The sequence below is a fragment of the Gekko japonicus genome, unplaced genomic scaffold (genome assembly GCF_001447785.1).
Source record: "Gekko japonicus isolate JY-2015 unplaced genomic scaffold, Gekko_japonicus_V1.1 scaffold106, whole genome shotgun sequence".
Classification (NCBI taxonomy): Eukaryota; Metazoa; Chordata; class Lepidosauria; order Squamata; family Gekkonidae; genus Gekko; species Gekko japonicus.
This window is the reverse complement of record NW_015170890.1, coordinates 935,176-962,232: the sequence shown is the minus strand read 5'-3', so window position 1 is coordinate 962,232 and position 27,057 is coordinate 935,176. Positions and strand designations below refer to the sequence as shown.

At 45.2% G+C, this 27,057-nt stretch overlaps 1 protein-coding gene across 1 annotated transcript in view; it reads left to right on the top strand.

The window, feature by feature from the left end:
* GADL1 (glutamate decarboxylase like 1) overlaps window positions 1-27,057 on the top strand; it is a 126,512-nt gene that overhangs the window by 12,690 nt on the left and 86,765 nt on the right. Inside the window, exons 2-6 of the mRNA XM_015418396.1 lie at window positions 18,640-18,815; window positions 19,456-19,582; window positions 24,358-24,448; window positions 25,590-25,696; window positions 26,441-26,556. Of these exons, the coding sequence (XP_015273882.1) occupies window positions 18,640-18,815; window positions 19,456-19,582; window positions 24,358-24,448; window positions 25,590-25,696; window positions 26,441-26,556 (617 nt within the window). The remainder of the gene's footprint in view (window positions 1-18,639; window positions 18,816-19,455; window positions 19,583-24,357; window positions 24,449-25,589; window positions 25,697-26,440; window positions 26,557-27,057) is intronic.

Here is a 27,057-nt window from a genome sequence, read left to right as displayed (position 1 = left end):
CAGAGCGGCTTACAAACTCCTTTCCCTTCCCCTCCCCACAACAGACACCCTGTGAGGTGGGTGGGGCTGAGAGAGCTCCTGACACAAACTGCTCTTTTTCAAGGACAGCTGTGCCAGAGCTTGGGACTGACCCAAGGTCACATCAGCAGGTGCAAGTGGAGGAGTGGGGAATCAAACCCGGTTCTCCCAGGTTAGAGTCCACACACTTAACCACTACACCAAACTGGCTCTCCCTATTGATACAACTAAGCTGACCAGCATTTTCAGTTTTTCTTTGAGCAGCTTCTGTGTCACAATTTGTGAGAGCTGTGAAGCATGACAGGCATGAAATTTCATCATTTAATGGATATTTAAAGACTGATCAACATTTATTTAAACTCTGCATAGTAAGAGGGACAATAGAATAATCTTGGCAAAAACTGTTGTTTATCTTACCATATTGGTATTTCTGTAGATTGGCTCTTTTTCTAGATTTCTAAAAGGGAAAGGCTGACAGGTGTTTGATGGTGCATTGTGAAAATGCATGTACCGTGTTTCCCCGAAAATAAGACACTGTCTTATATTTATTTTTTCTCAAGAAGACACACTAGGGCTTATACCACAAATACATAGAAATCCTGCTAGGGCTTATTTTTGGGGTAGGTCTTATTTTCGGGGAAACCGGGTATGGTTCAGTGAGATCATAAGATTCTGATCCCATAGAGCAACAATTCCTACAGTTCAGCTCTAACTATTTGAAAAAAGAGAACGAGATTTCATGTTCAGATGAATTATTATTGCTGCTCTCGATTCTCTGGAATCTGGGAGTCTTTTGCAGTGTTTCATATGGGAATGATGTAGGTATGGATCTACCACACAGTGGATTAGCTGGTTAAAATTGCTCTTGCCCCTTGTATGCCATAAGGAAGCTTGCTTAAATAATGATCAACTCTGAAAAGCTCTCCATCAGCAAATTCACCCAAAAGCACTCTTCCGCACGTCTATGGCAGGAAAGACTTCAAGAAGATGAGATTCTGCTTTCATTTATTGTTCTGAAAGAAATATACTAGACTTCTGTTTTTCCAAAACTCAGGATGAACCGATGTTGAAATCCTTGTGTCACTGCTATCAACAGCAAATAACTCATGTAATGTACATTTGTAGGCATGTTTTGAATATTTGCAGCAATGTAATATGTAGGGATTGCAAATGCTAGTCATTATGATTAATCCTTACATCAGTATTTAGAAGTTTTCTACTAGCCCAGAAATCTTGTACATTTGTAGTAAAAAGAAATGAAATAATTGCAGGAGCTTTCATCCCCTGAATTGGAAATTATTAGCTTACATCCCAAATAAAATAAAATAATGATTAAAATACATTATCAATTAAAATTCTTTGTGTCTCCTTCCTTTTTATTTGCAATCTTTAAAATGTCCTTCCTGCTATGGTCAGTTAAAGAATTATAATCGCTTAGTTTTAGAACTTTGAGTGGACATAGAAGGGAACTTCTTTTCACGATAAAAATTTGAGTCCAGTCACGTGGCACCTTTAGGACCAACAGAGTTTTATTCAAGGTATAAGTTTTTGTGTGCAGGCACAGTTCTTCAGATACATTGAAGATACATATAGGCAGATTAGCAAACAACATAATGATGTTTAACAGATGCAAGGGCCAAGCAGGAATAACAAGTTTAGTGTATATGGTCACCATTTGTTTGGATTGGATAAAGCCTGGGATCAAATTTTGTTCTGTTGCTTCAAATCAACATGGCTACCCACCTGAATCTGTCTTCTTTTCAAGATGCTTTTAAGCAGTTTTATTTATTTATTTTAAATACCATCCTCCCCGTAAACAGGGTCAGGGTGGTTTACATCAATTAATACAGTACAATTAATAATAATAACACAATTAGTAATAATAATACAATTAAAACAATGTTAAAATGACAGTTTACACAGTTTTGTACCTATAGACTTTTGCAAATATTGTTAAATGTCTGCCTAAGAATTTTCTAGTGCTGAGAAATTCTGATGGAAACATGACCCTTCTAATAGTTTTTTTCTTTTTCTATCAAGTTACAGCCAGTTTATGGTGACCTTGTAGGGTTTTCAAGGCAAGAGATGTTCAGAGGTGGTTTGCTACTGCCTGCCTCTGAGCAGCATCCATGATCTCTCAGTGGTTTCCCATCCAAGTGCCAACCAGGGCTGACCCTGCTTAGCTTTCAAGATCTAACGGGATCAGGCTAGCCTAGGGTTGCCAGGTCTGGGTGGGAAAATACCTGGAGACTTTGGGGGTGGATCCGGGAGAGGGTGGGATCTGGGGGGGAGGGGCCTCAGCATGGTACAATGCCATAGAGTCCACCATTCAAAGCAGCCATTTTCTCCAGGAGAGCCAGTTTGGTGTAGTGGTTAAGAGCGTGGACTCTAATCTGGGAGAACTGGGTTTGATTCCCCACTCCTCCACATGCAGCTGCTGGTGTGACCTTGGGTCAGTCATAAGTTCTTTCAGAGCTGTTCTCTCAAGGACAGTTCTCGAAAGAGCTCTCTCAGCCCTACCTACCTCACAAGGTTCTGTTGTGGGAAGGGGAAGGGAAGGGGATTGTAAGCCGCTCTGAGACTCCTTCGGGTAGTGAAGGGCAGGGTATAAATCTGAGCTCTTCTTCTTCCTCTGATCTCTGTCATCTGGAGATCAGTTGTAAAAGCGGGAGATCTCTGCCTCACCTGTAGGCTGGCAACCCTAGGCTATCTTGGGCTATCCAGGCCATACCTGGATAATATTATACCAACATTCAGGGCTCTTATTGTAGCAGGGACTCCTTTGCATATTAGGCGACACACCCCTAATGTAGCTAATCCTCCAAGAGCTTACAGAGCTCTTCTTACAGGGGCTACATTCAAATCACAGGTATGTGATGGAGAGGAAAAGTGGAATTAAAAATTGCAGTAATTCCTGTTTTGTTTAAAGAAACCATTATAGTGCCATCCTAAGCAGAGCTGCATCCTTCAAAGTCTATGAAGCCAATGGGTTAGAAGGATTTGATTAGGATTTTATTGATTTATTTAAAATGTTTTTAAGCCTCCTCTCCATCCAACTTAGAGTCTCAAAGGTGGCATACAATAAAATTGATAAATTAAGCTTTTAAAGTGGGAAAGAAAGGCCAGTGAGAATGCTAAATAAAGCAGAAAAGCCTTCACCTACTGAAGGTGCTCACCTACTGCGGTGGCTCAAGTGGTTAAGATGCTGAACTGCAGGATGTGGAAGGTCAGTAGTTCAGCAGTTCGAGACCCGAGTGTGCCACATGACGGAGTGAGCTCCCATCTCTAGTTCCAGCTCCTGCCAACCTAGCAGTTCGAAAGCAAGAAATTGCAAGTAGATAAATAGGTACCACTTCAGTGGGAAGGTAACAGCGTTCCGTGTGCCTTGGTGTTTAGTCATGCCGGCCACATGACCATGGAAATGTCTTCGGACAGCGCTGGCTCTTCGGCCTTGAAACGGAGATGAGCACCGCAACCCTAGAGTCGGATTCGACTGGCTTTCGAGCAAGGGAACCTTTACCTTTACTGATAGAAGGGGACAGACAAATCTCCACGGGGAGGGAATTCTGCAGTTGTGGTCCCATTCATTGGGCCACCTGAAATAAGGCCCTGAAAATGGCTGTCATGATTGGATAGGTTCATATGTCAATCAGCGTTGTACTGTTAGGGTACTGACTTTCAGTTTCTGTCCCTTTCAGGCCCAATGAAATGTAGCACTAAAATCATCCTGGATGTTTGTATTTTGATACACATGTCGTTTACAGAGTACGTATAACATTCAGAGTATACATGTGTATGCTGCCCTCAGATATCTGGTAAATGTGTTCCTCCCAGCAATTTAGCACCCTCTCTCTCTAAACACATACCACTTAATCTGTCCTTGTCACACCAGCACTTCAGCCCCTCTTGCACATTTGCCTTAGATCCCCTCCAATTTCATCCCTTGCACAGCAATTTTGTCACTACTGGATTGCTAGAAGAGATTTTATGGACCAGAAGCAGAGCGCTCCAGTGCATATAATTATTGAGAGGATGGCTGTGCGCCACTTTCTTTCCCATAAGCTTTAATCTTTTAGCTTTATAAATATATAGTTTGGAGCACTGCGTCTGATCACTAAGTCTTCCATCGACTGTGGGTTATGCCCCAAACTGGGTCACCAGAGAGAAAATATTCTCAAAGTAAGAAATAGCTCTGGAATCTGGAGTCCCTAGTGTGGTCCCCACGGGAGCCAGGGTGCCTGCCTACCCCCTTCCCTGTTTGCAGAAATTGGGTGGGGCCAGGTGGGGCTCTTGCCCAGCATGGCTTCTGGTCAGCCATTGGAGAGCTGACTTGCTGTGCGGATTAAAATAAAGTTGCTTTGGTGGCAGCTGCCACCACAGTGTTGGCTTTATTCTCTCACTCATTTCCCCCCACTGTATTTTTAAAATTTCACCTCTTTCCCCCTGCACTTGGACTTCCTCTGGGCATGTGTGTGGCTCTGCCTCCCACAGTAGCCGCACCCACCATTCTGTTTCAGAATTCCAAAAATGTTAGGGATCCCTGCTTTAAAGAGTGTAGGGGCTTTTCAGTCATTTCTTCCTACAGACGAATTCTGGAAAAGATTCCCTCCTATATGGGTAGTGAGGATGGCTGCTTAAGTTGGTGGCGCACCGAAAAAAAAAAATCTGCTGTTTTTTGGCTCCAAAACATGTTTACAAAATGGGTGTGCACGGCTTTATGAGGAGTTATCAGTGGCCATGCCTACTGACGTGAACTTGAAGCTTAGAACAGGGTTTGGTTGCAGAGTGTAGGAATGAACTCAGGGATAGAAATATTGAACTAGAGTAACACATGCCCCTTTCCAGCTTAAATGGCAAAGTATTCATTTCCTGATCTGCCTGCTGGGTGCCCCCCCCCCAGTGGTGCATTGTGGTGGCTGGGAACAACCATGATTGGTGGTAGTCTGTAAATTGAGTAGTACAAGGACACAGCTATGCGCTATTAGTGCTATACCTATGCCCTCTGAGGGGGCAGAGACTTTATGCAGTTGTGTCCCATAAGGCATTAGAAATGGACGGAAAGCGGAGATCAACAGAATACCCTTTCCCCTTATACATGTATAAGTGCTTTGGGGCGCTTTGGATCCTGGCCACAGTTTTAAAAATAAAATCCTTTTTCTGGGCTACTGGAGATTGCCATGGTTTATATACTGATTTTTGAGCCCAGGCCTGTGTTTGAGAAATTGGCATGTCCACGTGGTTAAAGCATTCCTCAGCTGCCTTGCCAGTTTCTGCTTGTGTTGGCTAGGACCCCATATGGTAATAAAAGGTAAAGGTTCCCTTGATCGAAAGCCAGTCGAATCCGACTCTAGGGTTGCGGTGCTCATCTCCGTTTCAAAGCCGAAGAGCCAGCGCTGTCCGAAGACGTTTCCGTGGTCATGTGGCCGGCATGACTAAACACCAAGGCGCACAGAACGCTGTTACCTTCCCACCGAAGCGGTACCTATTTATCTACTTGCAATTTCTTGCTTTCGAACTGCTAGGTTGGCAGGAGCTGGAACTAGAGACGGGAGCTCACTCTGTCATGCGGCACTCGGGTCTCGAACTGCTGAACTACTGACTTTCCACATCCTTCAGTTCAGTGTCTTAACCACTTGAGCCACCGCAGCTCCCATATGGTAATAGAAGGCAGCTAATGTAATCTAGTGCAGGTGAATGGAGTTCCTGATCAGAACCCAGCTGCTAGTCTGGTCAAGTGGATACTGTGTGGGTCCCAGTGGCTTCCTGGGAGTTTGGTTGCAAACAACTCCATTATTTATTTATTTATTTATTTATTAGAATATTTCTATACCACCTCTTCAAAGTGCTGCTTGAAGTGGCTTATGATTAAAAATAGCAGTATTAAAATGCAAGCCATTGAAAAACAAACAATGTACAAGTCAGTTGTTCGCCACAAAGAGGCTGCTGGTTTGTACACCATACAACTATGTAGATGCAGAGCTTCTTTCTGTTTACGATGAAGAGCTGCTTGGTTGAGCAGACAGTCAGCAAGATCTGAAGAAAATAGCATTTCTTACAAGCATGGTGCTTGTATGAATCAGTATCTGGAAGTGTTTCCCACATTTTCAGTTGGCTCAAATCCAAGTTTATGAACTTAGGGTAGAGCTATATTTAATACACTTATAAAGTGCACTGCTGGATCTTGAATTTGGTGACTCCTCCACACCAATGGGAAATTCAGGCTAATTCAGCTATACACCAATAGGACACGAGGCTGTCCTTTCTGGACTCTACAATCACTAGCCAGTGAATTTGAATTTTTTTTTTTTGTTTAAAAAGCAAAACTTCTCCTTCTTCCCAGCCCTGGAAAGCTAGCACATCAGGACAAAGCTTAAGGCTTGACTGTGCAGTCTCCAAGAATGCTTTATCAAGCAGAAGAAGAATGACGTGGGGAAGAAAAGGAAACATTAACCCTTTCCTCTTAGTTAGAAAACTCACCTCAGAAGTGAACTAGGGATGTGCATTCGGTTCGGCCCAGCCGAATGAGTGGCCAAATATCTCCCCACAGAAACCCCTAAGTCCCAAGTTTTTCCTAGCAGAAGTAAAAGTAGCATGTTTGTGTAGGAGCTGTTCCCCACCCCGAGAAAATGGTGGGGAGAGAAAAGGCTGAAGTTTCCCTCTCTTCCTGGACAAAGCAATCCCTGGGGCTGCATTAGCAAAAGGGGGGGGGAGTCATTGAAAGTAAACATGGAAGAAATTGTAATGCCCCTTTGAGCCCTTAGTATGAAGTCCTTGCTTTCTGTTGGCTGGGATCCTTCTCTTAACCTGAATCCTGGAGTAATGGAGTACAGAAAGTACTGTTGGAGGTGCAATTTCTGAACTTTCACTCTTTGTATCTGACAGTATTCTAACCACAGAGAGACAACTTAAGCGCCTAATCAACACAATGTTCATCTTGCTTTTGCATTTGTGCCTTTAGCAAATGGTTTTGCTACAGAGAATCATGTTTACTCCATATCTGGACTGACCATTATTTCTGTAGAGCCCATATTCACAGGGGGATGGTTACATAAAATCAGTAGGAAAAGTGAATTCTCCGTCATCCGTAAAGAATGATATAATATAGAGCATGGGTTTATTTTTTTAAAAACATGATTCACAGCATGATGGCAATGAAGCAATATCCCTTATAGGGGTGTAAAATCATTATGGCTTGCCTTTAAAATTTAATTTGGTACAGCAGGAGTTCTGCTTGGTCTATTTCGACTGTTACAAGGACTAATAAGTGTTGCTAGATGAAAATGTTTTGAGACAAGTTGAGAGTCTGGATTTGAGAAGTGGCAGTACCATTGTGCTTATTGATTTGTTACATTTTTTTTTTTTTGCATTGGATTGCCATGCATCCTTATTTGAGAAAATTTTGCAGAGTTTGGTCTTTTATAGTGACGTGTAGCCTGTTCTATAACAAGTCAGTAAAGCTTCCTGTGGTAACGTATTCTGTTTTCACTCCTAAACAGACCACATAATCTTTTTGTAGAACACAAGTCTCTCTCTCTCTCTCTCTCTCTCTCTCTCTCTCTCTCTCTCTCTCTCTCTCTGACTCACTCATACTGATGTTGATAAAGTAGTACTGGACACCCCATCTCATGCCATTGATTTCAAATGACATACCAGCATTATGGGTCCTGTTGCCTTGCATGAAAGCTGATTCAGGCCTTTTCTGTAAGCTATTTTGTGCCATCAATAATCCATAAGCTCAGATTTAGAGCACTTCCATTGGGTGATATTAAATGCTGCTACGAGCTCAGAGGCATGTTCCAGAAATCTGTGCTTGTCCTAAGATGCACTTAGACCAAATTCGTACAGTGGCACTTAAAAGTGCATTTCAACTGTCTCCCACTGTTGGTGTGTGTGTGTGAAAAACAAGAAGACATTTTTATATGCATGCACATCAGATTTCTGACCGGTGAAGATCAGGCAGTTTTTAATGTGCTTGTGGGTTTCTGATAAGGAAGGTCCATTTAGGGTCACATGCCAACCATCTTGCACTTTATAATGCATGTGCAATTTAAGTCTTACTATGCATATTCTGCAGGGCAGTCACATATGACTGTTCTGGTGTACTGAGAGTGTGAGCTGAGCAGATCAGGCAGAGTTTGGCAAGAGTTTTAGCAAAAAGCCCAGTTTTACAACTCAGTGGTGCAGTAAATGTATACACAATCATGAGAGGTCAGTTGCTGCTTGGATCCCCTTGCCCCACATTCTCAGTGTGCTGAATTTAATCTGTCTGGTTCTCATCATCATCAGAGCACTGGTTTTAGATGGTAAGTAGTTCTAGATGGAAACAAACATTGCTAGTTCAGAGCATCACATCCCTGTAATCCAGATGTGTAGGTGCTTCAGCTTGTACCAGTTGATGCCACTTTCACACAGCTGACAAATCTGGAGGATGCTTCCTGCAGTGGCTGTGGGCAATATGGGCAATTCTCCTTATTGGCAGCACAATTGACTATCTGATCATCTATGCTGCTTGTCATGTACCTTGAGAATGGTGTATTTGTATAACTGGTTTGGATTTTGGAAAAAAAATCTTATGCAGGATGGTTAATAAAAAGCTTCTGCATTTGAGCTTTCTGTGGTTTAGATATTCCAGTACTATGTACAGGCATCTTCATGGAGATTTCTGCATTGTACATAAGATTACTGTTATGTATTGAGCCTGAGCCAGCCCTGAAGGTGAACCTTGAATTGGATGAGCTTGCTCCCCAAGAACAATAGCTGACCAGGATCCTGGAACTAACCTATAGATAAGTAGTGTAATGTAAATAGCCTATCCTTGGGAGTGTGTGTGTGTGGGGTGTGGTGTTTGCATGCTTTATAAGCAGGGCTCAAACCCTGCTGGGTGTCCTTGTAGTGTGCTGAAATCACTGAATAAACTAGAGCAGATCACTGGCTGCGGTCACACGCAACATTAGCCACGCAAGAGATACGGAAGACAAGCGGAGTTTCCGGTCACGATCTCACCAGCACATCTGGGAAGCGTAGCGCTTCCGTGGCACAACTGAGGCTTCCTGCCGAAAAAGCGCAGCAAAAAACTAGTACCTTGGAGGTACTAGTTTCCAGAAACTGCGGGGCAAGGGCGGGCGTCTGATCGCGTTTCTGGTGGCATCCGGCGCCCGCACATGTCCCCTTGCGGAAAAGGGTTTTTTCCCCCCAAGTCTCCGTGGATGCGCACACGCACCCAACGGAGCATGCGCATTCGTAGTGTACACAAAAAAAGAAAACCAGTTCGCCGCACCGTGCGCTTCTTCATTGCGCGCAGGCGTGTGTTGTGATCGGCACCTCTCCCTACCCACGGAAGCTCCACAGTACCTCCACAGAACCTCCACAGTAGGTCTGATCGCATTACTGCATGTTAGTTTGCCCCGGGGCACACAGCCACACTTCTCCTCTGCAGTTTCCTGCCCGTGTGACAGGGGCCACTGTAATGCATCCAGAACCCAGTATTTAACAATTACATAGAATAAAATTATGGGATTTTCATACTTATTTCCATTTCTTTTTCTCAAGAACTTTTAATTAGTCATTGAGGCTAAGATTGGTTGAGAAGGTACACAGGAAACTTTGGCGGAAGGTGGCAGTTAGGAGGGTCAAGGATGTGGGTTATAGCCCTCCTCACATTCCATCTCTTCATGGCTTTTGAGCCTTATTCAAAATAAAAAATCTCTCGAACATCAGGAATATAAATATCTTCATTTGCCTTATTGGTGCCCTGGCTGTACAGATGTATTGCTGCAAAAGCACCCAAAATGCCTTTGATTGTTGAAGTTACAATTGTATAGGAATAATCTAGTGTGCCCTGACTTGAGACCTTTTGGTCAGATGGGTTGACCATTAAAAGAAAGGAAGGTACCATTGTATCTTTTGTTTGAGCAAAACATGATAAAATCAGCATAAGCCATTCATAATTTAAAAAATAACCAGATCATAAAACAGCATTCCACGTGCATTTGGGGGGCAAGGAGGGTTATTTGAGTTTTTATTTTGTATGTTTTAAGTTGTGACTTTTTCATTGTGTTTTGTAATCTGCTTTGAGCCCCAGGGGAAGGTGGGATATATGTATTTTAAGAAATAAAGAAAATAGAGCAGCCTAAAATAGTACACATAAAACAGTCCTCTGGCTAGAAGCAGACTGAACTTCTAAAAAAGATAAAACCAGATAGTTCAACTGCTGGTTAAAAAATGATGGTAACATTAGTATGTCTTGCTGCAGTGAGACTTTGGACCTTGGTGCTCAAAGGTTTATTTATTGTTGTTCCACCCTTCCTCCAGGAGCTCCAAGCAGGGTGCATAGTTCTCCTTCACCCTTTTACCCTGAAGAAAGCTCTGTGAGCCAGGACATGCTTAAAGACCAGTGAGCTCTTCATAGCAGAATTGTGATTCGAATCTGGGTCTCCTCTCATAGTCACATTCTGATTATTGCACCACCCAGGATTTCAGCTATAGGCTCCACAGTTTTTTTACCCAGCTTTGGATCAGGCCACTAGGCAATCATTGGATCAGGTCAGTAGCCAATCACTAATGTTGAGTGCAGGACCTTTATGCTAGAATCACATAGAGCACATGCTGCCGAACCATGCACATTTTCTAGATTTTCTACTTTACTGTGTGATTGTACAGTCTGAAATCCCTTTGTTGGCTTCAGGATATGATGTTTCCTGTCATTTAGTTGCAGCTGTAATTTAAAAAATAAATAAAAATAAACCCACAAGCGGAGCATTTAGAAAATTAAGATTTCCTAAACCTTTGAAAATTCCAGAATTTAAACAACTTTTTGACTTCAGTGGCAACTTGGAAAACAGAGTGACAACCCAGATTTGCCTTTGGAAAAGCTCCTTATTTTACAAATTGTACTGCACTTCAGATAGTATATAGCATAATAGGACTATAAAGCTATAGCTGAAAATGGATAAGCCTGCTCTTTTTTTTTGCAAAGATTTGGTATGGAAAGCAGAAATGTAAATGCAGTAAAGCTCTCAGTATATAAGATAATGCATATAAGGTTGCCAGATGCCCTCATCTTGGCATAACAAGCTGAACCTGCTAAAATTCTGGCTGCTTAAAGTCCAGAAACTCTTGTCACCCCATATTTACTGTGTACTCCTTTCTAATTTAGCCCTGCCTGTGAGAGCTAAGTTTAACTTTAAAAATTACAAAGCTTCTCTAAAATGTTTGGAATTTGGAAAGAATTCAGGAAAGGGGCAACCTGAGGAGATTGCTTCTCTGTGTAACTTTTACTGTTTGAACTTGGTGCATGTCTGTGCTTTTCACTGATTTGGGTGGTGTTGGTGTTGGAGCATAGGAGAGTGGATTGTCTCTTTGGTGTGTGGCATTTAATCTGTTCAGGACTTTATTGTTCACAAACAGCTTCTTAACTTTCATAACCTGTAAAGATGCTTGAGGATTTGTGTCATGTGTCCCTTGAAAGGCATTCTCCATGGCAGATGAACTACTGAAACTTCCAGTAGCAAAGTAACAAATGCATGGGTAACTTTGCTAGTGGTCAAAATGCATACAGAGGCATCTGTTTAGAGAGGAGAATTTCCCCTGCTGGTCCCATTTCTGTCCTACAGTGAACACTCTTATAATGCATGTACAGTGTACCCTTGATTTTTCTTTGGACACTTGGTTTTTCTTAAGACATGAGCTGAATAATAGTCAAAGCGTGTACAGTGTGAATGTGTAATTTAAATCCCACATTTATCCAGGTACTTGGTCTCTAGTTTTATTTTTAAAGTATGTGCATTTTCTCTTTCTTACAAAGTGGCCATATGTATGTACATGCAGAATGTACATGTGCTCATTGTAACATATGAACAGGAATGCTGACTAAGATCACATCAAGGCCAGTATTTTCTCTTGGCAGTGGCTCTCCAGGGTCTCAGGACCTACAGATGTTAGTGTATGTGTATGCCCTTGTGCATACAGGACTTTGACTGTATGGAAAGAGCCAACGACCACAGACCCAGTGCCCTCCCCCCACATACACATCTGTGCACTGTGACTGGGCTCAGATTCAGTTCTAGCCTCTCTCTTCATTAAACGGAATTCCATGTTAATCCTCTCTGAAGTTAATAGGATTTACAGGCATGTGCTTTTCAGACTGTAAATATGGAAGGTGGTATTCTCTTTTTAGTATTTCAGATTTCCTTAGAGAGAGTCACACTCTCAATTTGCGCTCACCAATAATAACTTCTCAAGACAGGTCTCCTTCGATGAAGCAGGTTTTTATTGGATACAGCTTGCAAGCAGGGTGCGTCCCACTGCTTAGAGAGCACTGAGAACACACACCGAATTGGGTTATGTGGCAGATATTTATCCTGTCCCGAAGTTGTTATGTCTTGAGAGACATAATGGTAAAAGCTTGAGCTACCATAGCTCATTATGCGGATTGTAAATACTGACCAATGGTGTGTATTCTGGAGGGAATGGGTTTGATTGGACGTTATGTATCGATTGTGATTGGATGTAACATACCTAATGTGATTGGTTGTTGTGAAACATTGTAGGTGTGGCTATCTCAGCCAGAATTGTATATAAGTTGCCATTTTGCCTATGGAAGTTGTCTAGCTGGTCTAGCACCTACAAGGCTGAGCCTTCATGCTGTTATCACTGAAATAAAGCTGAAATCACTTGTTGAACTGTTCCTCCGAGTTAAGTGTCGTACTTAACATCTGGCGACGAGGATGGGATATAGCGGGTAGGCAGCCCCGCTATTCGGAACAACCTATCGGAAGATTGGGACTCATACCTGACACGGTTTGAGTTTTTCCTGGAGAACTGCCAAGTGACAGATGCAGCGAAGAAGCGAGCAGCCTTGCTGTGTTCCTGCGGGAAAGAGGTGTTTGACATCGCCCGCTCATTGGTTACACCTGCCAACATCAATACCGTGCCATATGCGACGTTGACTGAGAAGTTGAAAGCCCATTTCTCGCCTCAACCGTCTGAGATCGCTTCACGACACGCTTTCTATGAGCGACGGCAGGGACCTCGAGAATCTGTGGCTGAGTTCGTGGCGGCGCTTCGGAAGGCGGCAAGCCCCTGCAATTTTGAAAACCTGGAGAAGGCGTTATGTGACCGCGTAGTGTGCGGCCTAAGACGTGCAGCTGCAACAGCGCCTGTTTGCTCGCAAGGCCCTCACGTTCAAAGATGCTTTTGAGGCAGCCGTTGCTGCAGAAGCAGCGGAGAAGTCAACAAGGGAGGTGCAACAACGCCCCGGTCCGGCAGAACCACGCATTCATCACCAACCAACCGGGGATGAGGCCGCGGAGGACGTGGATGACGTCAGAGAAGCTCACTCCAACCGCCCACAGCGGACCGCAACGAAACCTGCGCAGCAACGGCCGTGCCTAGGCTGTGGCGGGAAGCACGAGCGCGACACCTGTTGGGCCAAAGAATTGATCTGCCGTGCTTGCGGAAAGTGCGGGCACATCGCCCGGGTGTGTAAAGCAAAGGCAAGGTCACCGCCGACAGCGAGGAAACCTCCCCGCAAGTTTCGAGACAAAGTCAACGCGACCGGACAAGCCGCCCACAAACTCTCCGGATCATCCAGGTCATCGGCCAGCCGCAAGTTCTGCTCCTCAACAGTCCTGACGACAGGAGGAGGTAGCCGACAGAAAATCATCGTCACTCTGTTCCTGGATGGAGTGCCTTGCGACTTCGAGGTTGATTCCGAGTCGGCCCGGACCATGATCTCAATGCAGACCCTCGATTGCCTGTTCCCCACGAGAAGCCGCAGACGTCTCCTGACAACCGACACCCAACTTGCCGATTTTCAGGGGCGCTGGATACCGCTTGCAAGGGAAGCGGAATTTGAGGTTCGATTTAAGGGATTTTGTGCATCCCTGTCTTTGATTGTTGCCGAGGGGAACAGGGGGAGTTTATTGGGGCTAGATTGGTTCGAACCGTCGGGAATATCTGTTGCCGGAGTTAATAATATGGTATGCGATGATAAATGGAAATGTGTGTATGACGAGTTCCCTCAAGTTTTTGCAAAAGGGTTAGGAACCTACACAGGTCCCCTGGTTTCCTTTGATTTAGACCCCCTGGTAAGGCCTATTCGCCTCAAATACAAGAAGGTGCCAATATCGTTACGGCCAAAGATAGAGGCCGAGTTAGACAAACTCATCGAGTAGAAGGTTCTGGAGCCCGTTCCCAGCAGCAAATGGGAAACGCCAATTGTCACTCCTGTAAAATCAGATGGCTCCATTAGAATTTGTACTGACTATAAATGTACACTTAACAAAGCGTTGCAACAACATTCGTACCCTGTACCTGTTATCTCTCACGTGTTTGCCTCATTAGGGAGGGGGGGAAGTGTTCGCTAAATTAGACCTCGCGCAAGCATATCAGCAGCTATTGGTGGATGACATACTTATTGCGGGGGCAGATGATAAGGAGCTACTTGAACGGGTCAGGGCCGTTCTGGAACGTTTCAAAAATGCAGGGTTGAGACTTAAAAGGTCAAAGTGTGCTATAGGGGTTCCAAGTGTCGAATTCCTTGGTTTCCAAATTGACGAACACGGGGTGCACCCAACGAAATCAAAGGTGTCGGCAATACACAATGCCCCCAGACCACAGTCACGAAAAGAGCTACAGTCCTTCTTAGGACTACTTAATTTTTATCACTCATTTATTCCCCACAAAGCGTCTGTGGCACAGCCACTCCACCAACTGCTGAATAAAGGTGCCAAATGGGTATGGGGCCAGCGGCAGGAGGCCGCTTTCCGAAATGTAAAAGCTCTCCTCACGTCCGATGCAGTACTAACACATTTTGATGAAAGTAAAATGTTGGTTCTAGCGGCCGATGCGTCGCCTTATGGTATTGGGGCAGTGTTAAGCCATCGTATGGCCGATGGATCTGAGGCGCCCATGGCCTACTATTCCAGGTCATTGTCTGGGGCTGAAAAAAATTATGCCCAGATTGACAAAGAAGGTTTGGCCATCATTGCTGCCATGAAGAAGTTTCACAATTTTGTGTATGGGCGCAGGTTCCTAATCGTGACTGATCACAAGCCCCTCTTGGGCATTTTCGCTCCTGACCGCCCGACCCTGAACATTATTTCCCCTCGTATGCTACGCTGGATGCTCTGCTTGTCGGCCTACGAGTACGACTTGGAGCACAGGCCTGGGAAAGCTATCGGCCACGCCGACGCTCTAAGTCGATGTCCCCTACCAGAGACTGCTGATCCTTCTTCGGCGCCAACGGCAGATGTGTGTCTTCTTGACGAACTTCCTCAGTCTCCACTGTGGTCCGGGGAAGTTGCTACCGCAACGAAAAAGGACTCTGTGTTAGCACGAGGGCCGAGCACCGTGTTTTAACCGGAGTTTAAGGCATACAAAATGCGGCAAACTGAACTCTCGATCTCTAAGGGGTGCATTCTCTGGGGAAATAGGGTGGTAATTCCTCCAAACTTGCGGGGGAGGGTGTTGGAGTCCCTGCATTCAGGTCACCCAGGGATTGTCCATATGAAGGCACTGGCCAGAGGGTACTTATGGTGGCCAGGGCTGGATGCGGACATTGAAGAAAGGGTTCGAGGCTGCTACACCTGCCAACAGTCTTGTCCTGAACCAACACACGCCCCACCTTTAGCAATGGAGAGAGCTGAAAAGCCTTGGTCAAGGCTACATGTTGACTTTGCGGGCCCAGTACATGGGCAAATGCTATTGGTGGTGGTGGATGCACACTCGAAATGGCTCGAGGTAGTCCCCATGCGGAGCACAACGTCAGCGAACTTAATAAAGGCCTTGCGCCACTTGTTCACCACCCATGGGCTACCTGAAGTGCTGGTGTCGGACAACGGCCCTCAACTTACCTCTAGGGAATTTGCAGACTTCCTAGAGGGCTACGGCATCTGACATGTCACAACGGCACCATTCCACCCGGCCTCAAACGGCCAGGCCGAGCTCATGGTGCGAACGGCGAAAGAATCTCTCGCCAGGCTGCCAGTCGATGACTGGGACTACAGAGTGGCTGAGTTTTTATTGAGGCAGCACATCACGCCCAACTCCGCCACAGGGAGAAGCCCAGCCGAGCTTCTCATGAAGCGCAAACTAACCACATTACTTGATAGTTTGCATCCTGACTTAGATGTCAGCAGAGAGAAGGAGGCTGAAACTCCAGAGCCTGTAAGAGAGTTCCAGCCCGGGGACTTAGTGTTCAGCAGAAACTACGCTGAAGGTCACAGGTGGCTTCCAGCCAAAGTCACCGACCGACTGGGCTCACGAATGTATGTGGTCCGGCTACCAGATGATCGCAGTGTACGCCGCCACATAGATCAACTCAGACAACGATGGGCTCCTGCGAGTCATGAGTTCGAGTCTGGAGTGGTTCCCGAGCCTTGGGAGCAGTCCCACTTGCCTCCGGACGAGGTGAGTGCTGCTGGTTCTCGACTAGAACCAGAGTCAGGGCAGACCCCTGCACTCTCCGACCCTACCGAGCCAGGTGGCCCTGCAATGCCAGGCGCTGACCCTGGGCCAGTCCCCAGTCCTGACGAAGCCCCCACACTTCGCAGGTCCCAACGAACCCGACGGGCCCCTCCCTATCTTTCAGACTATCAGTGTGATGCCATCTAAGGGGGGAGGAGTTGTTATGTCTTGAGAGACATAATGGTAAAAGCTTGAGCTACCATAGCTCATTATGCGGATTGTAAATACTGACCAATGGTGTGTATTCTGGAGGGAATGGGTTTGATTGGACGTTATGTATCGATTGTGATTGGATGTAACATACCTAATGTGATTGGTTGTCGGGAAACATTGTAGGTGTGGCTATCTCAGCCAGAATTGTATATAAGTTGCCGTTTTGCCTATGGAAGTTGCCTAGCTGGTCTAGCACCTACAAGGCTGAGCCTTCATGCTGTTATCACTGAAATAAAGCTGAAATCACTTGTTGAGCTGATCCTCCGAGTTAAGTGTCATACTTAACAGAAGTGGTATGGAAAATAAGAAACACCCTCTCCCCCTCCCAGAACTGAGAGTCAGGAGTTACAACTTCCAATCACTGACCGCCTAGTAACTTCTTCTTTTTCTTGAGACAAACCCCTTCTTCCCAGAAAAGGGCACAATTCCTTTATGCCAAACATGGTATTAACTTTCTCTACTCTTTCCTAACCTTTCTTCCTAACCCACAACGGCCCACCACAAGTATCTTGAGACAGGTCTTCTCTTAAAGCAGGGACTTTTAGACCGCAAGATGTCCTATTTCAGCAGGCCTGTCTTGGGCCATCATCTTTTCAACAGACTTGTTTGACAGAGCCAAATGCCAAGTTCCTTATTTTAGGCTGGTCAGCTTTCATGCATTCAAGAAAAATAAAAGCATATAAAGATACATAGAATTAAGTACAATGGTTCCTCTGCATAGCCCCTGCTTGTTTAATCTTTTCTTTCATTGTTAATCACTCTCCTAAGTAGCCTCCCTTCCCATCTCCCAAATTGCAGGTTCTTCCCTGCCTCTGTTTTAACAATTGACAATAATCTGACTGTACTTCTGCTTTGCAAGCAAGCCAGCTTAAGCATTCATTTTCAAGCATTCATAAACAATACTTTCTTAATTTCAATACAAAGCAAATGTCCCTCTAAGACTTTGTCAGAGGGGCAAGAATAGGAAAAGAAGGTAAGCTAGGGGTCTTAAGGTTTTAGAGCTTTGAAATCTTTCTTCGTGTATGGCCACTTCCCCTTTTTCCTAAGCTAACATTTTGCAAGGCATCCGTTTATGGGTTGTTTTGCAGGCCGGTAGTTAAGCCATGTTCCCCATTCTCGCAACTCCCCTGTGTCAACTTTATAATAAGCCCTAATCATTAATTGATTTCCAACAATGCAATTTTAAAGCAATACTTTAAAGAGTACCTGACAGAAGTCTTTATTCATTTCATTTCTTACACTGTGATTCCACTTGAGAATTGGTGCTAAGGTTCAGTATCTGTCTGAGCTCAACTAAACTACTCTTCAACACTACAGTCATGCATACACTCACACATACCAGCAGGATCCTTTCACACATCACCACCACCACCAGCAGCATCCTTTCTTTACTTTTTAATATATAGGAGAAACAATTGTTTCCTTGGGGTAAGTCCGAGAGAGAGTTTCTTAGTGAATAGAAAGTACAATCCTAGGGTGGCCATTTGAGAGATTTGTTTAATGTACAGCTATCACACAGCTGAGGGAATAGTCCAAACATCAGTCCCACATGTAGCATCTCTGTTGTGTGAGAGTAATATTTTCCTAGAGTGTTTTGCCACAATAGTTGTTCCTAGTAAACTATTAACTATTGAAGGCGCAATAGAATTGACAGCTGTAGATCCTCTGGTTGCAGGAGGATTGGGAAAAAGCACTTTCTTGAAGAATGTTTTGCGCAGCTATAAAGTCTTAGTGACTGGGAAATTATTTTATTACTCATTTATTTGATTTTTATCCTGCTCCTTTCCCCGCCAGGCAGGGGTTATAAAAGGTAGCTAGTACAAGAGCATGGGGTATGATGCTCATGGGCGAGATTACCTGTTGTTTTATTTTTTTAACAGGCAAAAATATCAGAGCACAATAGTGTTGTATCTTATTGCATTTTTGCTTACTCATTTACAGCTGAAACTGTTAATGAACGGGAAACACTGCAGAGAAAGAAGAATGCGATCTTAGTGGATGGTGTAATTTTAAATGGCCCAGTAGCAGATTCCAAAGCAGGAGAAAAATTTGTGGAGGAGGCCAGTAAGATAATCATGGAGGAGGTGATTAAGAAAGCTGCTGATGTAACAGAAAAGGTAGAAATCTCAGTTGCAATATAATATATATATATATATATAATTAGCAGTAAACTCTATGCTTCCATTTTATTGTACTAAACATAAATATTTTGCTTCTCATGTGGTCTTCCTCCAACAAAACAGGGCTTTTAAAATATGATTTGATAATTTATGGTTGTGCATGTAGACACAATCTTAAGGAGGCTTTCCTGGGTGCAAGCCACAGGTCTTACTTCTCAGTAGACCTGCTCCCAAGAAAAACGTGTTTCATAGGATATCAGTGTTTGAAGACGTTTAATCCATTCTAGGCCTTGTTGTTTGTATGTATAATGGTGCAGTCACTTCTGAATAATTTGAAAAGGAATGCAAAATCATAAAGTGTGAATTCAGAATCCTCAGTTTGAATACTGTGTTTCATATCCATTGAACTAAAATGACAAATCAAAGCAATTTATGCTGGAACGTTTTGGAAGGATCTGCGATGTTAAAAGTTACCTGAACTACTTTTATTTAGATCAGTATTAAAAGTTATTTTCCCATTTATTTTACAGGGAATATTGCAAAACCTATAATTTCTTGGTGATTTAGGCTTTGTCATCATCAATATTTTCCTCTTAATCCAACATTTCATAACTGATTTTTTTTCTTTCATAACTAGGTGTGTGAATGGCAGCCTCCTGAAAAACTAAAAGCACTACTTGATCTTGATTTGAAAGACACTGGAGAGACCCATCAGAGACTCTTACAGCTTTGCCAGGATGTTATACGATTCAGCGTCAAAACCAGTATGAATCTTTTCCCTGTATCGATTGTTTTCTTTCCTTTGATTTTATGAAGTTCCTTCAAGCAGTTGGATGGGATGGTAGTTCTTATTTTTAATGTTTGAGCACAAAGATGACACCTTGACAAACTGTGTTCTGTTGGGTTGGATCCAGCACAAAACCTTCACTTGCACTAGAGGTCTTGCGCAAGCAGAGGCACAAGGGAAAAAACTGTGTTAGCCGTTTGTATTAAGTCAGATTTATTGTATTCCCATCTGCATTTTTCCTGCACAAAATCTTGCACAACCAGTTTCTGGGCACTATAATATATAAGGAGAAAAGGCACTAAGGAACTATTTACTTAATGCAAAAATCCATCACTTAGTGTTGTATGAGATCTTGCTCAGGTGGAACTGTATTAAGTCTGTTTATATTTTTGCTTGCACATTGCTGGATCCAAGCCACTAAGTCCAACCGGATGAGAATATATGGCCTGTCTAGATATAGCAACGGTCTGTGAGTTACAGTCAGTCTGTGTGCGAGGCTCCCTTGTCTCCAGCGCAGATGTCTTGCCCTCACCCATCTTGTAGGGTGACCGAGGCAGACTTCCCAAACCTCAGAATGGAGGAGGAAAGGATTTGCACCACCTTGTTGTTTCTCCTCATCCTCTCAATCTTCCTCAGTCCTTGTGGGAGTCTGCATTTAAGATAGCAGGCTTCCTAGCCCTTCCTTTCCCTGCCCCCCTTTCCTATCAGCCCCAGAAGGCTTGTTGGGCCAGTGTCTTCCCTTTCCTCCCACGCCAGACTTGAGAGCTGACTTCTCCCTCTCCTCCCTTGTGCCATTGGTCAGGCAGGGAGATGGGCAAGAGCAGGCCCCCACCACTATGGGTCTGCCTTGTCAGGCTGGACCAAGGCCGGCTCCAGGTTTTTTTGCACACTAGGCAAGGCTACCTTCTGGCGCCCCCCACCCCCGCCCACCAATTTTCAAACATAAATGCATTTTAGGAAGAATGAAAAATGATTTCCCCAACACAGAGATGAAGTCATAAGGAAAGCATCTGCTGATTAATTTCTCCCTCTGACACGATGCTGTTAAAAAGCACAAGGGGGGGGCACTGAAACTCCTACAAGGGAAATTCCCTTGCATTGAGATATACTGCGACAATGAAAGCTTTTCCTGCCACAGGGGGGAAGTGATTATAAGGACTTCCCTAATTAATTTCTGTCTCTATGACAGGCAGCTGTTTGAGACAAACCCTATCAAGGAAATACAAAATTCTGGGAATGCTAGGAAAATCCTGTTTTATCTCTTTTCCCAGTTAGAGACAAAGTTGTGGGACCAACAAGATTTTATTCCAGCATCAACTTCCGTGGGCTTGAAGACCCCACTTTTTCAGATATAACCTCCTATGTCTCTGGAATTCCCCCCCCCCTCTTCAGTCTAAAAGAAAAAAAGTCTGGAGAAAAATTTACCAGCTTTACCTAATTTAAGATTTACATAATTTACCTGCGACATTTCTCCTTTTGAATAGGCATTTTCCCCCCAAGGCACAGAAAACTTCCAGATAGAGCAAGTTTTAGCACAGGTACCTCTGGAGAAGTAACACCCTAACCTGGATAGCCCAGACTAGCCTGTTCTTGGCAGATTTTGGAAGGGATGCATAGTCAGCCCTGGCTAATATTTGGATGGGAGACCTCCAAAGAATACCAGGCTCATGATGCAGAGGCAGGCAATGGCAAACCACCTCTGAATGTCTCTGGCCTTGAAAACCCTAGTCAGCTGTGACTTGACAGCAACAACAACAAATACACATTCATATAGACCACAGTCCCAGATAATTTCTCCAAGTGACTTTGTGAATTCTTCTGTACAGTGCCTACCCTATTGCGGAAAGCTGGGAGCCTTCCTGACCTCAGTCAGGCTGTTGCACAAGGTGGGGGCCACCAAGGCACCCCTGGATGGGGAGTTGCTGATTCTGCCCATTGGCGGGGGGGGGGGCTGCAGGAGTCCCTGATGCTCGGATGAGCGAAGCTGTCATGGCGGAGTGTAAGGGGAGAAAAGAGCAAGAGTCCAGCAGCACCTGAAAGGCTCACAAAATTTGTGGCAGCTTTCCTGACTCAGTCACAGCTCAGGAGTTTGTAAGCCACTCTGAGACTTCGAGTGAAGGGCGGGGTATATAAATCTAATCTCCTCTTCTTCCAGTACGACTGACTTATTTTCCCCCATGACTTACTTGAGAATAACCCTGCTAGGAATCCGGCTGAAAAGCTTTTTGTCTCCTGTTGCCGATCTGAAACCGGACTTTTCTGCCCCCCAGCCTCTCCAGCCTCTCCAGGAAGCAGCTCGCACCGTTTAACCCTTACAATGCTGCAGATTCCCTGGCAGTGTCGCCCCATGCAAAGTTACTGGTAATCTCTGAGCCGAGAAGGGTCAGGGAGGGGGCATCCCCACCACACAGCACTCTGAGTGTGACTGAGTGCAAAAGTGAGTGAAGGGGAAATCCTGGCCTGCCCCAGTTCCTCCCATCTGCAAGCGCCAAACAGAGCGAGGGAAAGCCACCACATGGCTGCTGCTGCCCGTGCACCTTCTCAGGTCGGCAAGTCCGCCGCCGCTGCCGCCGCCTCCCAGCCTCTGGCTGCCCCTCTGTCAGTCAGGCAGGCTAAGCTGCTGCCCAAGCAGCAGGGAAGTGACAATTGGGCACCTCAGGCAGCGGCAACGGTGGACTTCCCGCTGCTTTCCCACCTTCCTCTCTCTGCCGGTGGGGAGGGGAAGGGAGGGGAGGGGCGGCAGGCAGGCCAGCACAGTGCCCTCCGACCGAGGAGGAGGCTGGAGCACAGCACAGGGGTGAGCGGAGGAGCAGAGGAGCAGGGTGGCGAGGCAAGGGGCAGGGCAGCAATAGGCAGGCCAACTGGCGCCCTGTTCCAGGGGGCCCACTCTAGGTGGGTGCCTAATTCCGTCAATGGGTGGTCCGGGCCTGGGCTGGACACATCGCCTCTGGACTCAGGGCCGGCTGCGCCAAAGTTGGCCCTTCTTCCCAGCCACAGAAGTCAGCAGTCCCTGGTGTTGCTCCTGGGCTGGGCCACCACATCTTTGCTGGCAGCTAGGGCCTTGCCATTTGGCCTCCTCTTCTGGCCCTGATCCTTGGTGGACCCATCCTGGCAGCAGCACCATTGTTGCCGGGGTAAAGGCCCCAGCAAGGAGCCCAGACAGCACTGAGGCTGCAGAGCTGTCCGGTGCCCCTGGGTGAGAGGCCAGGTGCTCTGCAGGCCACAGTGATACTGTTGGAGGCTGCCTGGGTCATGGTGTTGAGGTCCAGCCGGGAGAGGGTCACACTGCTCTCTATGGCATTGGCCAAGGTGGAAGAGCCAGCCAAGAGGCCTTCCATAGCCACATTGGTTGCAGTGCTGGTGGGGAGCAGGGAGTCTGGGACCACTCCTGGACACTGTGGATGCCCCCAGCCTTCATGTGAAGTGAGATTCATTATGTGAATCAGGCCAGAGTATGGTGGGATTCCCAGTTTACCGTCCATGAGTTGGGCTCAATCTCACCCAGTTCCCCTACTGACTACAGCCCCTGTCCCACACAGCTTTTATAACTGGAAGGGTGAACCTCAACATCGAGAGAGGAGGATAAAAGTAGTCAGAATAACACGTAGCCAAGTTCATAGGAAGACTTTTTTTTTACATGTTAACGGAGTTGCCTAAATCTGAGCATAATTGTGTTGCATCTGAGAGCATCCATCTCATGTTATTTAGGACCAAAACAGACTTTTACTGGCAGTTATGTGTTGGGAAATTACATGGATTTTTTCCAAGCCCAGTTCTCAGTTGCATGATGGCCCAATTCAGATGAGGGCTAAAACAGAGTTCAACTGGCGATTTTATGTCAGGCGCTCCCAGGGATTTTTAAAATTCTGCTCTCAGGTGCACAAGGGTCTAGTTCAGGGTGAGGATAACCCTCCTCCCCACTGTTTTCTTGGCCTGAAAAGGTGATTCTTCAGAGTGTGATGGGGGAAAGTTAAGTGGTTAACTCCTTCCCTCAATGCTGTGGTCCTGATCTGTCTTGGGTAGGGTTGCCAGATCCCCTCATTGCTCTGGTGGGGGGATTTGGGGGCATTCCAGGGGTGTGGGGGGGAATGCCCCCAAACTCCACCCCCAAGCTTCAGCCACCCACAGCCACCCATCTCCCTCACCTACTCTAGAGATTTAAAGGGCTTCAGCTGATCTGTGGGGAGAACGTGGCCTGCCGATCAGCTGGAGGGCCCTTTAAATCGTTCAGCATGAAGCCCTTTAAATCTCCGCTGGAGGGGAGGGAAAGTGGTGGCTGCTCTTGGGGGCGGGGCTTGGGGTGGGGCTTTCCCACTGGCCAGCTGGCTGGTGGTGGATTGGAGCCCCCAGGAGCGGGGGAACCCCCACCTGGACTTGAGGGCTGGCAACCCTAGTATTGGGCTCCATACACTTGAGAACTGAGTTTAGGAATCATTGCATGTGTGTGTCCAAGCACATAGGACTGTGGCTCAGAGGGAGATCGTTTTCCCTCTGTGCCATTTTTCTGATTTGAAACAGCCCTATGGAGCCATTATTTGCCTTGCTGGGACCGCGCATCTCATCGTCATTGGTGTTGATTGTGGATTTGAACCAAGGTCTCTTCAGTCCTAGTCCAACGTTCTGATTATGAAACCATACTGATTAACTTATGCATCTCTTTCCTGGCGTTAAAACTGCAGAGACGATCTGCGTATGCTTTTCACATACCACTTCCATTAACTGGAACTCTGTCTCATTTTCTTGAATTTACAGATCATCCAAGATTTTTTAATCAGTTGTATGCTGGTATTGATTACTACTCTTTAGTGGCGCGTTTCATTACAGAAGCATTAAATCCAAGCGTGTAAGTGCATTTTGTTTTTTTAATCAATGCATGGAGTCTGGATTGCTATTTCACTGTGGCACATCCTATTTCCTTTAGGTTAACATCTAAATTAATGTGGATGCTGCTGCAAATTTTTCAGACGTCAAAGAAGTTTTAGCTTGCCTTTCCCTAATAAATACTCTCTATGGGCACTTAGGTAAAGATGCAGAGGGAACCTTCTTGTCTCAAACCTGATTTGTCATTAATGTTTTGTGTTAATAAAATGTCTTTGATTTCTTTTTCTTCTTTATTTCAATAAATATTGGCCCAGCTGATTGATAGTTTTTGTGCCAGCTTTCTCTCTGTGTATAATAGGTGAATGGAATCACTGCTTTCTGCTCCAGCTGCTAAGGGGCTTTTCCTATTGAATATCTGTGCATACAATCCAATGTACGGAAGCCTGAGAAGCATAACTGGCAGGCATGTCATCATGCCATTGAGTGGCTAATACCTTTGGGGAAGTCACAGCATCAAAAGGCTTGCAAAGCCTTTTCTAAACATGGCCAGGTCATGGTGCCAAAATAGGGCTGCCAAATGCCCCCGGGGGGCGGAATTCCCCCCGCTTTCAAGCCCCGATTTCCGCTCCCGCGGAAGTGACGTCACACGCTGGGGGCGGGGCCACGCCATTTGAGGGGAAAACAAAGAGGCCCCGCTCCCGGCCAAAAAACATTTGGCAACCCTATGCCAAAATAGCAATCGATTTTCTGGATTCATAGGACTGATGTAAAGGCTGATATGTGGAGCACTCTTAAATTGATCATGTGAAAGACCCTTTGTTGTGTGGGTCCTTGAGTATTTGGGACCCCTGAAAATTTCTGGGGACCTGATGGAGAAATTCAGGCCTTGGGTCCCATTGCATATATCCTGCCAAGTCACTCCCTAGATCCCCCCAGAACTCCCTTTATCTCCCCCCCCCAAGTTTATTATAAATTGTGGGACTAGCCTGCAGCTATCCGGGATAGTGTCTATGATCCATCATGCAACCACAACATTGTTAGATTCCTCTTATTTATAGAGCCATTTTATGCTGCCTACTCTGCTTTCCTTTCATTCTGTTCCCCTCAATGCACTTTGTCAAAACGCTGTTCAGATGGTTGCCTTTTATTTCCCATTCATTCAGGTATACCTATGAAGTATCTCCAGTGTTTTTGTTAGTGGAAGAAGCAGTCCTAAAAAAAATGATTGAATTTATAGGGTGGGAAGAAGGTGATGGCATATTTAATCCAGGTAAGAATGTGTTTTTAACATTCCATTTTAGTTTAAGATGATTTCTCACTACACATACCAATAATATGTATCGGAGCAAAACCTTAGTTGATGCAGTACTGGCCCCTTTGTCATGTCTGCAGAGTCTCTGTTGTGCCTTGGTGGTGGAAAATGCTGTCAAGACACAGCTGTCTTATGGTGACCCTGTAGGGTTTTCAAAGGAAGAGGCAGTCAGAGGTACTTTGCGGTTGCCTGCCTCTGCTTCACGACCTTGGTATCCCTTGGAGGTCTCCCTTCCAAATACTAGCCAGGGCTGGCCCTGGTTAGCTTCCGAGATCTGATCGGATTGGGCTAGCCTGGGCTATCCAGGTCAGGTCCTGTTATGCTTTATGGAAGTACTTTGCCCAACTTAACAACAAACCCTTCATTGTGTTTATACATTGGAAGGTTTGTGTGTGTTGCATGTGCACATATGCTTGCAAAACTTTTCCAATAACGATACTATTGAACACTCAAGGTAATCAAAAGTTCAGACATGTTCTTTATGTTCTTAGTTTGCAGAAAGCCTTACTTATGAATACTTCCTTCCAAATAGTTATTGAGTGTAGCAGCAACTTGAATCAAATATTTTTTCCAAGTGTTCCTTTCCTATTGTTGTGCTATGTAGTATAGACTTTTGAGTCAAAACATTGAGTACCTTTATGGCTGCATTTTGAAAACCTGAAGTATTAATAGTGTATTATATGTGGGCTTCCCCCCCCCCAGGTGGCTCTGTTTCCAATATGTATGCTATGAACTTGGCGAGATACAAGTATTGTCCCGACATAAAGGAAAAGGGGCTTTCAGGGATGCCACGACTGGTGGTATTCACATCAGAAGAGGTAATACATATCTATTGTTTTTTTGAAGGTTTTGTTTTGGTTGTTTGGGGCTTTTTTGCATGGATGCATGCGTGCATTTCTCCCTTATAATTATTCTAGCAATGCATTTGTTGAGGAAGACTGTAGCAAAGATCTGATATCATGCCAAGCATAACAAGGCATATTTCTTGAATGAAAAAAGCAAAACAATGTCTCAAACTGATTGGAAATGCTTACCAATGAGACCAAGAGACTGCAAGGTCCAGTTTGCATAGTAAAGATTATGCAGAGACCCCTGGGAAGCCCTTTGACCAGCTATTCTCCTGCCCAGCTGTTCTGAATTGATAGAATAGCTGTCACACTTCTTTAAGCTCCTTGATCCCCTCCTCCTTGCTCCACTTCTTGCTCCACTTATGGATTACCAGCAGGGGGTTTGGGCTGAGAAGACACATGGTAGGTTTTCTTGGCACCCCATGTCTCTCCCTTCCATTCTTCATCCCCTGCTGCAGATTGGCAGGTAGC